We start from the raw sequence: 12,269 nt of genomic DNA on the forward strand, positions 1-12,269 counted from the left end.
GAGCAAGCGGATTCCGCTTCACTGAGGTGCCCATGTGAAAGGGGCCAAAGTTACATAGTAGTTGAGGTTGAACAACAGTCCATCCAGTTCAACCTGTGTAGGTGTGTGTGTGGACGTAATTATTTCACATACCCCTGAATGTTTTGATACTTGAGATGTACGCCCAAGAGTCTTTTAAAAGTAGCCATACTTCCTGCAGTTACCACCACTTGTGGTAGAGAATTCCACAATCTTGTAGCCCTTACTATAGAAAAAAACCTTGCGTAGCCTGAGGATAAGTCTCTTCTCCTCCAATCGCATTGTATGGCCTCGTGTCCTCATGCATTCATTGCGACTGAACAGATTTTTTTCTATGCCGAGATCACCGTTGAGGTATTTGTAAATCGCTATCATGTCCCCTCTCAGGTGTCTCCTTTCCAGGGAGAATAAATCAAGCGCTTGTAAGCGCTCTTCATAATTAAGGTCCTCCAATCCCCTAATTAGTTTTGTTGCTCTCCTCTGGACTCTCTCCAGCTCCTTCACATCCCTTCTGAGGACTGGCGACCAGAACTGGACAGAATACTCCAGATGAGGTCAGACCAGTGTTTTATAAATTGGTAGGAATATAGTTTTATCTCTGGAATATATCTCCTTCCTTATGCATGCTAATATTCTTCCGGCTTTGGCAGCCGCAGCTTCACATTGCATGCTATTACTAAATCTATCTACCACTAAGACTCCCAGATCTTTCTCCTCCACGAAGACTCAATTTTTGATTCCCCCTGGGGTCCCCCCCCCCCAAAGCATATTGTCCGTTTATGTTGTTAGTCCCCAAGTGCAATACCTTACATTTCTCCACATTAAACCTCATTTGCCATGTAGTTGCCCACTCTGTTATTTTGTTCAGGTCATTCTGTAAGATTTCTGCCTCAGGATGAGAAGTTATTGCCCTGCTTAGTTTGTGTCATCTGCAAAAACTGAGATCGAGCTAATGACCCCGTCCTCAATGCTATTTATGAATAAATTGAACAAAATTGGTCCCAGGACTGAGCCTTGGAGGACCCCGCTTACCACCTCAGACCAGTCTGCGTACAGGTTATTACCACCCTTTGGACACACCCCTTTAACCAGTTTTCTATCCAAGAGCAAACCTTGTGGTCGATGCCTGCAGACCTTATTTTATAAATTAAGCGCTTGTGGGGAACTGTATCAAACGCCTTAGCAAAACCCAGACACACCCCATCCACAGGTCTCCCCCTGTCTAGCTCACAGCTCACCTCCTCATAGAATGTTAACAGATTGGTTTGACAAGAACGCCCTTTAGTAAACCCGTGCTGATTACTGCTGATGATGTTCTCTTTAGCAAACTATTGGATATTTACATAGTTACATAGTAGGTGAGGTTGAATAAAGACAATAGTCCATCCAGTTCAACCTGTGTAGGTGTGTGTGGCTGTAATCATCTCTCATACCCCTGAATGTTCTGATCCTTGAGATGCACGTCCAATAGTCTTTTGAAAGCCACCATACTACCCGCAGAAACCACCTCTTGTGGTAGAGAATTCCACAATCTTGTAGCCCTAACAGTAAAGAACCCCCCACGTTGCCTGAGGTTAAAACGCTTCTCCTCTAATCGCATTGTATGCCCCCGAGTCCTCGTGCAATCCCTTCGACTAAACAGCTTTTTTTCTAAGCTGAGATCCCCATTGAGATACTTAAAAATTGCTATCATGTCCCCCCTCAGGCGTCTCTTCTCCAGGGAGAATAAATCAAGCGATTGCAGACGCTCTTCATAATCAAGGTCCTCCAATCCCCTAATTAGTTTAGTTGCCCTTCTCTGGACTCTCTCCAGCTCCAACACATCCCTCCTGAGGACTGGTGACCAGAACTGGACAGAATACTCCAGATGCGGTCGGACCAGAGTTTTATAAAGTGGAAGGATTATAGTCTTATTTCTGGAATATATCCCTTTCTTTATGCATGCTAATATTGTGCTAGCTTTGGCAGCTGCCGCCTGACATTGCATGCTGTTGCCTAGTCTATCATCAACCAAGACTCCCAGATCTTTCTCCATTTTTGATTCCCCCAAGGGTTCCCCTCCTAACGTGTATTGTGCTTTTATGCTTCTAGTCTCCAAGTGCAAAACCTTACACTTCTCTACGTTAAACCTCATTTGCCAAGTCGTTGCCCACTCCATTATTTTGTCCAGGTCATTCTGTAGGATATCTGCTTCATGCTGTGTGGTTATTGCCCTGCCCAAATTTGGGTCATCTGCAAAAACTGCTATTGTACTACTGACCCCGACCTCAATGCTGTTTATGAATAAATTGAACAAGGTTGGTCCCAGGACTGAGCCCTGGGGCACCCCGCTTACTACCTCAGACCAGTCTGAGTATGCGCTGTTTATTACCACCCTTTGGACACGCCCTTTTAGCCAGTTCCGTATACAAAAGCACACCCTGCTGTCGATACCTGCAGACCTTATTTTATAAATTAAGCGCTTGTGGGGAACTGTATCAAACGCCTTAGTGAAATCTAGGTACACCACATCCACTGGTCTGCCCCTATCTAGCTTACAGCTCACCTCCTCGTAGAATGCTAATAGATTGGTTTGACAAGAACGCCCATTTGTAAACCCGTGCTGGTTACTGCTGATGATGTTGTTGTCTTTAGCAAACTCTACGATATAGTCCCTTATCATCCCCTCCAAAGGTTTACATACTATCGATGTCAAACTGACAGGCCTACAATTTCCCGGGACATGCCTCTGACCCTTTTTGAATATCGGAATCACGTTAGCTTTCCTCCAATCTCCTGGTACTTCTCCTGACCTAATACTGTCCGCAAAGATCAGGAACAGTGGTCTGGATATAACCTTACTGAGTTCCTTGAGTACTCTCGGATGCACGCCATCCGGGCCTGGTGATTTGTTTGTGTTAAGTTTATCCAGCCTTTCCCTGATTTCACCCTCTGTTAGCCATAGTGGCAAGTCCTGTGTATTACTACTAACCAAACAGTCGTGGTCAGTGTACCCCTCCGTTTCCTGTGTAAATACTGACGAGAAAAAAGCATTCAGCACGGTTGCTTTTTCAGTGTCCTCTGTAACCATCCTCCCATCATTGTTAATTATGTGCGCAATATGCTCTGCCCTAGTTTTTTTGCTATTGATATACTTAAAGAATTTCTTTGGGTTTTTTTTACTATCCTCCGCTATTTGTCTCTCAAAGTCTATTTTAGCCATCTTGATTTCGTGTTTTACACTTCTTATTTGCCTCCTTGTATTGGTCGAAAGCCAATACTGTGCCTTCTGATTTATATTTCCTGAAGGCCAATTTTTTTCCCCTAATAAGGTTTTTTACGCTACGGTTTAGCCAGCCAGGTTTGGCTTTGTCTCTTCTAAATTTATTTCCCATAGGAATGCACTGCAAGATGCCTTTGCTTAATATGTTCCTAAAGCATTCCCATTTTTCCTCTGTGGTCAGGGATCCTAGGGTTCGGTCCCAGTTTACCCTTTCCATCAATGAGAACAATTTTGGAAGGTTTGCCCTTCTGAAGTTAAGGGTTCTTATGTTCCCCACTTGCCTTGTTCTATTGTTATTTACACTAAATGTGATCATCCTGTGATCGCTAGAGCCCAGGTTGTCCTGGACTCCTACCTCCGAGATTATGTCTGGGTCATTAGTGATCAATAGATCCAGGACTGCATTTTCTCTAGTCGGAGAGTCCACCAACTGTGACATGTAGTTGTCCTGTAAGGTTTCCGTGAATAGACGGGCCTTCTGTGAGTGTGTAGTCCCCTCTCCCCAGTCATTGTCGGGATAATTGAAGTCCCCCAATATGATGACAGATCCTAGCTTTGCCACTTTACCCAACAGTGCTAAAAATTCCAGCTCTACCTCCTCCCCTTGTTTAGGTGGCCTATAGTCCCTTATCATCCCCTCCAGAAGTTTACATACGATTGACGTCAGGCTGACCAGCCTATAATTTCCCGGGACATGCCTCTGCCCTTTCTTGAATATTGGCGTCACGTTAGCTTTCCTCCAGTCACCTGGTACAGTTCCTGTCAAAATACTATCTGCAAAGATCAGGAACAGTGGTCTAGATATAACCTTACTGAGTTCTTTGATTACTTTTGGATGTACGCCATCCGGGCCTGGTGATTTATTTGTGTTAATTTTGTCCAGCCTTTCCCTGATTTCACCCTCTGTTAGCCATAGTAGCATATCCTGTGATGTTCTGCTAACCATACAGTCATGGTCAGTGTACCCCTCTTTTCTTGTGCAAAGACTGAAGAGAAGAAAGCATTAAGCACGGTTGCCTTCTCTGTGTCCTCTGTAACCATCCTCCCATCATCGTTAATTATGTGTGCAACATGCTCTGACCTTGTTTTCTTGCTGTTGATATATTTAAAGAATTTCTTTTTACTATCCTCCGCTATTTGTCTCTCAAAGTTGAATTTAGCCATTTTGATTTTCGTATTTAAATTTCTTATTTGCCTCCTTGTATTGCTCGAAAGCCTATACTGTGCCCTCTGATTTATATTTCTTGAAGGCCATTTTTTTTCCCTACATGCGTTAATTTACATTACGGTTTACCCACCCTGGTTTAGCCTTGGCTCTTCTAAATTTGTTTCCCATAGGAATGCACTGCGAGATGCTTTTGTTTAATATGTTCCTAAAGCATTCCCATTTTTCCTCTGTGGTCAGCGTTACTAGGGTTTGGTCCCAGTTTATTTTCTCTATCATAGAGCACAGTTTGGGGAATTGCTATATTGTTATTTACGCCAAATGTGATCATCCTGTGATCGCTAAAACCCAAGTTGTCCCGGACTCCTACATCTGAGATTAGGTCTGGGTCATTAGTAATTAATAGATCCAGCACTGCATTCTTTCTAGTAGGAGAATCCACCAACTGAGACATGTAGTTGTCCTGTAAGGATTTCCTGATGAGACGGGCCTTTAGTGAGTGTGCAGTCCCCTCCTCCCAGTCAATGTCAGGATATGATGACTGATCCCAGCTTTGCCACGTTACCCAACAGTGAAAAAATTCCAGCTCTACCTCCTCCCTTTGGTTGGGTGGCCTATAACAAACCCCCACAATTACTTTCCCCTTTACTTCTTCTCTATGCAGTTCTACCCACACTGATTCTAATTCCGTACTCATCCCTTCCATAATAACACTCCTCTCTACCGGCTTTACATCATTCTTGACAGAGCCATACCCCTCCCCCTCTTTTTCCTTCCCTGTCCTTCCGATACACAGAATACCCTTCGATAGTGGTCAGCCAGTCGTGTGAGGGGTCAAACCAAGTTTCTGTTATTCCAGCAAGGTCTCTATGTCCTCCTCATGTACTAACAGTTCCAGCTCAGCCATTTTATTAGCTAGGCTCCTGGCATTTGCGTTTAAAGTCTTTTAACACTTGAAAAGACTGGAAAAACATCCTCTGTAGTGCAATTTGCTGAAGTAATATTAGATTCAATTTCTGTGTCTTATTAAAGAGTTAAGCAGCCTGTGGATGGTGCCAAGTCAGCAGGTGACCGTACTGTGCAGACAGACTGAGCCTAAAGAGGTACTTCAATGCATTTGTAGCACCTTCCTAGGTAGGTGCTAGGTAAACGCATATGTGGCCCTGTCTGCTTATCAGGAGGGCCTGAATTGTCACGTTTCCAGGTGTGTCTGTTGAGTCTGGGGAGTCTCCCAACTGTATCCAATGAGGGACCTTGTTGTGGAGGAAACCTAGTCACAGATCAGCAGAAAGGGAAAAAGAACCGCTCCAGTGATAAGGCAATCCCAACCATCAAAATAAGGTGCAGCAAGGATCCGCAGTCCAGGCAACTGTAATGTATAGAGAGAAATAGCCGCACTCCAATTTGAAGGTGAAAAATATAAAATCTGTTTTATTCGTATCCAAAAGATAAAATCAATTCAAAGTGTATCCATAATACAGTCAGAGACAAGAGATGAACGCATAGTAGTTGACGCGTTTCACCATGGTTACGCCTAAGCGGCCGTTTATCCGTGAAACGCGTCAACTACTGTGCGTTCATCTCTTGTCTCTGACTGTATTATGGATACACTTTGAATTGATTTTATCTTTTGGATACGAATAAAACAGATTTTATATTTTTCACCTTCAAGTTGGAGTGCGGCTATTTCTCTCTATACATTACAGTGGAGGAAACCTAGCCAATAGCACATCAGGGTTTATGACTGTCCCAGTGGGCGGGGTTTGCCGCAATGCACCCTGGGATTGGAAAACAATCCTGAGGGAGCAACGTGACAGAGTGTCTTTTGGCTGGAGCATCAGTCCCAGGAGGAGGTGACGGCTGTTCCTCTCCTGAAAAGTGTGAAGGTGGTCCAGGCAGTTGGCCTAGGGACCGGAGGTTGAGCTGAGCTGCAGAAAGGATCCAGAGTGTGCTGACCGAGTGGAGCTGTTGGGCAGAGATCTTCAGGAAAAACAGTATCATAAGTACTCAAGATCTGCCAAGGAGTCTGCCTAAGAGGAGACCACTCCAGATGGTCAAGGGGATCCAGGAGCCAGCTAACCAGTAGTTGTGGCAGTGAAAGGGGGTGCCAAGTATTAAAGCCCTGAAGATAGGGGAATAAAGGGGGCTCCAATGTGGGCCCTGAAGTGTTCAGCAGTGCAGTTAAAGTTTACAGTCAGCTACCTCAGGAAGGAGTACCTCAGGGAGCTTAAAAGGCAAAGTCACAGTATCAAGTAAGCGTTAACAGGCATCCAGCCAGCATCAAGCAGCCTTTTCTAGAGTCCATGTCTAATTGTGCACAGTTCAGTTGACGGAGTATCCCACTCATCCCTTCTCCCATCCCAGTTCCTAAATAAACCCTAAAAACCAAAGGAACTGGACTGGTTCTTGTCTCATTGCTCACACTTGGAGAAACATGTCTAAAAGGTACTTTTGTTGCTAGCGGTAACCCAGGGGGACCCACATCCAGCACCTTTGCCAGGAATTGTGCTACACATAAATGCCATTGGAAAGAACACAATCACCGGAGGAAGCTGGCAGCAATATTTCTACCCTAAATAAGCATTTCAGTTTTTAGGTTTCTATCTACTTTTCATCCCTGAAAGACTGTAAATAGGATTTTATGGTAAAATTTAGCTATAAGTCAGCTCGAAGAAGAGGGAATCAACAGAAGAAAGAAAAAAAAATGAGTGTTATTGTGGTAGCCCCCCAGCTCAGCAAAAGCTGGAACCTCGGTGAACACAGGCAGAATTTCACTGTTACCCAAGGTATTTCCATGTGCCGCTCAGGCTCAGTAGATGTGGGGTGTGTGTGCAAGTTCCTCCCCATCTGCTACTAAGAGTGCTGGTAAAGGAATGGAGCCCATCCTGGCTCCTACAATGGCTCATGGGAGGGAAAGAAGTTGATTCCTGATACCACACATCCATAGGAGCACACGGATGTGCAGCATCAGAGATCACTTCCTTTCCCGCAGACAGAATTTCAGCTGGGCTGCTTGGAAGGGCAGCGTCCCTGCAGGCTTGAAAGTTATGCCTCGTACACACGCATCGATAGTTGGCCGTGAATTTTCGGCCAAACGTCCAATCGGCCGATTTGCGGCTTGTAATGCCTCGTACACACACAACGATTATCGGCTGACCGATCAGCCGTCTTTTGTCCAGTGTTGTTGTGTTGGTTGGAATGTGCTCTAGACTGCACACAAATTTTCTCGGCCAACAAAAAACAACTTCAGAAGTGATGTCATGTGCTGGTTTACTTTCCGTGTGTTTTTTCTTCTCTGAGCATGCCCAGTCTTGCTCATCAGATTTTTGTCTGCCGAAATCTGTACTGACTGACGGAAAATCGGCCGACGGCCAACAAAAATTTTATAGCCTGCACACCAGATTTTGTTTGGCCGAAAAGTCGGAGTCGGTTGTCGAAAGCATCATACTAACAAGCCGAAAATCGGCCGATCGGACGTTGGCCGAAAATTCACGGCCAACTATCGATGCGTGTGTACGAGGCTTTAGTATGATGCTTTCGACAACCGACTCTGACTTTTCGGCCGAACAAAATCTGGTGTGCAGGCTATAAAAATTTTGTTGGCCGTCGGCCGATTTTCCGTCAGTCAGTACAGATTTCGGCAGACAAAAATCGGATGAGCAAGACTGGGCATGCTGAGAGAAGAAAAAACACACGGAAAGTAAACCAGCACATGACATCACTTCTGAAGTTGGTTTTTGTTGGCCGAGAAAATTTGTGTGCAGTCTAGGCACATTCCAACCAACACAACAACACTGGACAAAAGATGGCCGATCGGTCGGCCGATAATCGTTGCGTGTGTACGAGGCATTACACTTGACCAATCACTGTGCAGTGACAGAGCACAGATAACAGAAGAATATATTATGGGTCACCTGTGCTGATCTCTGTAGAAGTGTCCTCCTCTTTCAATGTCCTCATCATTCCAGCCTCCTCCGTATATTGCTGATCATCCCTCACATACGTCTCTTCTACTTCACCCTCCACTTTCATGTTCATCAGATCTTCAACCTAAACCAACAAAATGGCAGAAAATAACATCAATAATATAGAAGTATTTATGATGTGAGATCACATAGAAAATATCATCTGTAGAGTCCACACATCGTCTCCACATGTCAGAGTGTTCAATCACTTTATGTTCCCAACCCTCAACTCCACCCACCTGATGATGGTGAGGGATGGTGTGACCTTCCTGTGTGGAATCCCGGGAATACAGAGGACGGGGACATCTCTCTGCTGGGTTCCCATTACTGGATCCATCTGTAGGAAACACACACACTGACTGAATACATTGTTTCTATGTGTTTATCAGATGATGGGGGATCTAGGTGGATCCTCCGTACTGCTCTCTCCTTTACAATAAAGTCTCCTCTTACCCGGTGATGTGAGGGACGGCTGATTCTCCATCATGACGTCCTTGTAGAGATCCTTGTGTCCTTCTGAAAACTCCTCCATCACTCCATACTCCTCATCCTCCTTTTTATACTCTTCTTTAACAACAATATTACAATCCCTGAGGTTTCCACTCTGAATATATATGAATCATTAATTTTAACAAACATTCTGTAAACTTCTACATAGTATAAATCAGAACTACCAATAATTATTAATATTCTACCTGATGATGGTGAGGGATGGTGTGACCTTCCTGTGTGGAATCCTGGGAATACAGAGGACGGGGACATCTCTCTGGTGGGTTTCTGCAGCTGGATGACTCCACCATGGTGTCCTGGTACAGATCTTTGTATTCCTTTAGAAACTCTGATTTCTCTGTCACCCCATCCCCATCATCCTCCTCTTTTATCTCTTCTTTAAAATCAACTTTAGAATCTCTCAGGTTTCCACTCTAAAAATAAAATAAAAATGAAATGAATTGTAACAATGCAGATAATGTACAGATCCTAATGATACTATCAGTGATTGTTCCTCATCTACCTGACGATAGTGAGGGATGGTGTGACCTTCCTGTGTGGAATCCCCGGAATACAGAGGACGGGGACATCTCTCAGGTGGGTTCCCATTACTGGATCCATCTGTAAGAAACACACACACTGACTGAATACATTGTTTCTATGTGTTTATCAGATGATGGGGGATCTAGGTGGACCCTCCGTACTGCTCTCTCCTTTACAATAAAGTCTCCTCTTACCCGGTGATGTGAGGAGCGGCTGATTCTCCATCATGACGTCCTTGTAGAGATCCTTGTGTCCTTCTAAATACTCCCACTCCTCCATGGAGAAATAGACAGTGACATCCTGACACCTTATAGGAACCTGACACACACAATGATACAGTCACCATCCAGACACATCCCTTGTCTGTTACTGGATAATGTCCCAGAATTCCCAGCACCGCTCACCTCTTCAGTCAGCAGCTCCATCATCTTCTTGGTGACTTCTACAATCTTCTGCATGTTGTGTCTCTTAGGTTTTAGGGAGTCACATGGAGGCACTGTGATGGTCATATGATTACCTGACCTCAGAAGAGGAAATCTCTGTATTGAAGAACCAATATGAATATCATGTTAGAATCCCAGAATCCTCCTCACCTCTCTGGTCAGGTCTGTGTTTTATTAATAGAGATAAGAGTGATGTCATGTGACCTCCCAGAATCCTCCTCACCTCTCCGGTCAGCAGGTAGATGATCTCCAGGGTGAGGTTTAGTATCCATTCAGTCATGTGACTCCGGTCCTCCTCCATCCTCAATGTAATCATGCAGGTTTCTCTGTAGACAAAGAATTATATGGACTGTATTGGTTGTACAATATTAGGATGGGGATGTAAGGGGTTAATAGGTAGGCTGCACCCAACGGGAACTGGCACATGTGTAGGGAGCTGCTTCCCTCTATTGTCTGTATTTGTAAATTGCTGTCGATTGGCAGACAGATATTTCCTGTCCTCGCTAGCTGGATGAGCACCAAAATTAATCATCTACAAATTCAACCAAGGTTCAAATCCTGGAAATCAAGTCCAAATTCAGTACAACCCGAATCTGAATCTCATCCCTCGTTACAAAAGACTGCTAAGGTGAGAAGGTGACACATCTCCGAAATGAAGAGAATGTTCCGGCTCCGTAAGTGGGGAAATGTTCTGCCCCTGAAGGGGTTAATCTAGGTTTCCACACTATATATGTGTGTATCATCATCTGCTGGAGATAAAAGACATCACAGTGACTATGGAGGAAGAGGACGGACATGACGGAGGGAGTTACTGGGTTTAAATAGAAAATAAGATCTTATTACCTCATCTGCTGCCACTTCCAGCAATGTCTCCTCTCTACTTCCTCCTCACTCACCTCTCACCTGGAACTTCCTATTTATGCCTGACATCACTTCCTTTCTGCATTCCATAGAGACTTCAGGTCTCAGAATATGTGACATCACCATCTTGTGGAGCTCAGAGGAACTACAGCCTGAGAAAGATTTGCAGGACAGTCCTGAGATTTTGGCTCCCCTACAACCCAATTGTGTCTTCATCCCTCAGGTTCCAGGACTCTGTACAGAGTGGCAGTGAGGTGATGACTGCTGGAACACTCTCGGGGTTCCATCACCAGACACTGCAATTATAGCAGACTGTTGGGAGCAGTCATCTCCTTTCTGACAGTGAAAGAATAACTCCGACATCAACAGAGATGCAGCAGTAGTGTGTGATCAGGTAAGTATCACCACTGACCACCAATGCTGGGCTCCGATTTTTTCTGATACCAAAAACGGGGGTTATTTTATCCCACTGACACCAATAATGGGACTTATTTTATCCCACTGACACCAACAATGGGACTTATTTTGTCTCACTGGCAGCAACTATCGGACCTATTATATCCCACTGACACTAATGATGCATCTTTTTTCATCCCACTGACACCAATAATGGGGCTTATTTTATCCCACTGACACCAACAATGATGTCATGGATTAGGAAACCCACTCAAACTAGAAGAAGAGTGGCTGCCCAGGACTTCATGTAGCTGGACAGGGTGTACTCAGTGGGTTTCTTGCTTGGCAAAGTGAAAGCCCTGAAAAGGACTTAGAATCTAAGATACCGTCTGGTCTGCACCAGAACTCCTAGAGGTGATGTTGCGCTGCAGGCGGTGTCCAGGTTGTGGTCCTCTGACTCACCTTGATAGGCTGCAACCAAGAACAGGTGAGATCTTATTGCAGCGCTGGGGTAGTGGGTACAAAGAAAAAACAAACTGAAGCACACATGGATGAACTAAGCAGAGGAGAAGAGAGACAAGATGGTGGTAGGAATGCAGAGAAAATATACTAGTCTGGTATATACAGTAATCATCACCACTCATATCATCCCACCACCACCACTCATCCCATCCCACTGCCACTCATCCCATCCCATCGCCACTCATCTCATCCCCCTGCCATTCATCCCAACCTACCACCACTGCCACCCATCCCGTCCCATCCCACCACCGCTGCCACTCATCCTGTCCCATCCTACCACTGCTGCCACTCATCCCGTCCCACCACCACTGCTGCCACTCATCCCGTCCCACCACCACGACTGCCACTCATCCCATCCCACTGCCACTCATCCCAACCTACCACCACTGCCACCCATGCCGTCCCATCCCACCACCGCTGCCACTCATCCTGTCCTATCCTACCACCACTGCCACTCATCCTGTCCCACCACCACAACTGCCACTCATACCATCCCCTCACCACCGATGCCACTATTCCCATCCCACCACGGCTGCCACTCATCCCCTTCCATCCCACCACCACCACTGCCACTCATCCCATCCCACCACCCCCACTGCCACTCT

General features: G+C 45.3%; 3 protein-coding genes across 3 annotated transcripts in view; 1 reads left to right on the plus strand and 2 right to left on the minus strand.

Annotated features, from left to right (window-relative positions):
* LOC309550292 (uncharacterized protein) overlaps window positions 1-12,269 on the minus strand; it is a 979,642-nt gene that overhangs the window by 804,074 nt on the left and 163,299 nt on the right. Inside the window, 2 exon segments of the mRNA XM_082250695.1 lie at window positions 8,864-9,014; window positions 9,106-9,333. Of these exon segments, the coding sequence (XP_082106821.1) occupies window positions 8,864-9,014; window positions 9,106-9,333 (379 nt within the window).
* Window positions 1-12,269, plus strand: part of LOC309550683 (uncharacterized protein) — a 3,164,715-nt gene that overhangs the window by 194,226 nt on the left and 2,958,220 nt on the right. The gene's annotated exons all lie outside the window — the stretch shown is intronic.
* On the minus strand, window positions 9,569-10,345 carry LOC309550023 (gastrula zinc finger protein XlCGF66.1-like; the record flags this gene model as incomplete). The annotated part of the gene is made up of 3 exons (XM_082250495.1): window positions 10,109-10,345; window positions 9,847-9,981; window positions 9,569-9,760 (listed from the first exon to the last, which is right to left on the minus strand). The coding sequence occupies exons 1-3, from the start codon at window positions 10,199-10,201 to the stop codon at window positions 9,569-9,571; spliced, it is 420 nt and encodes a 139-aa protein (XP_082106621.1). The 5' UTR covers window positions 10,202-10,345.

Source organism: Pelophylax lessonae (genome assembly GCF_965119305.1).
Source record: "Pelophylax lessonae genome assembly, chromosome: 3".
In the NCBI taxonomy this organism is placed as follows: domain Eukaryota; kingdom Metazoa; phylum Chordata; class Amphibia; order Anura; family Ranidae; genus Pelophylax; species Pelophylax lessonae.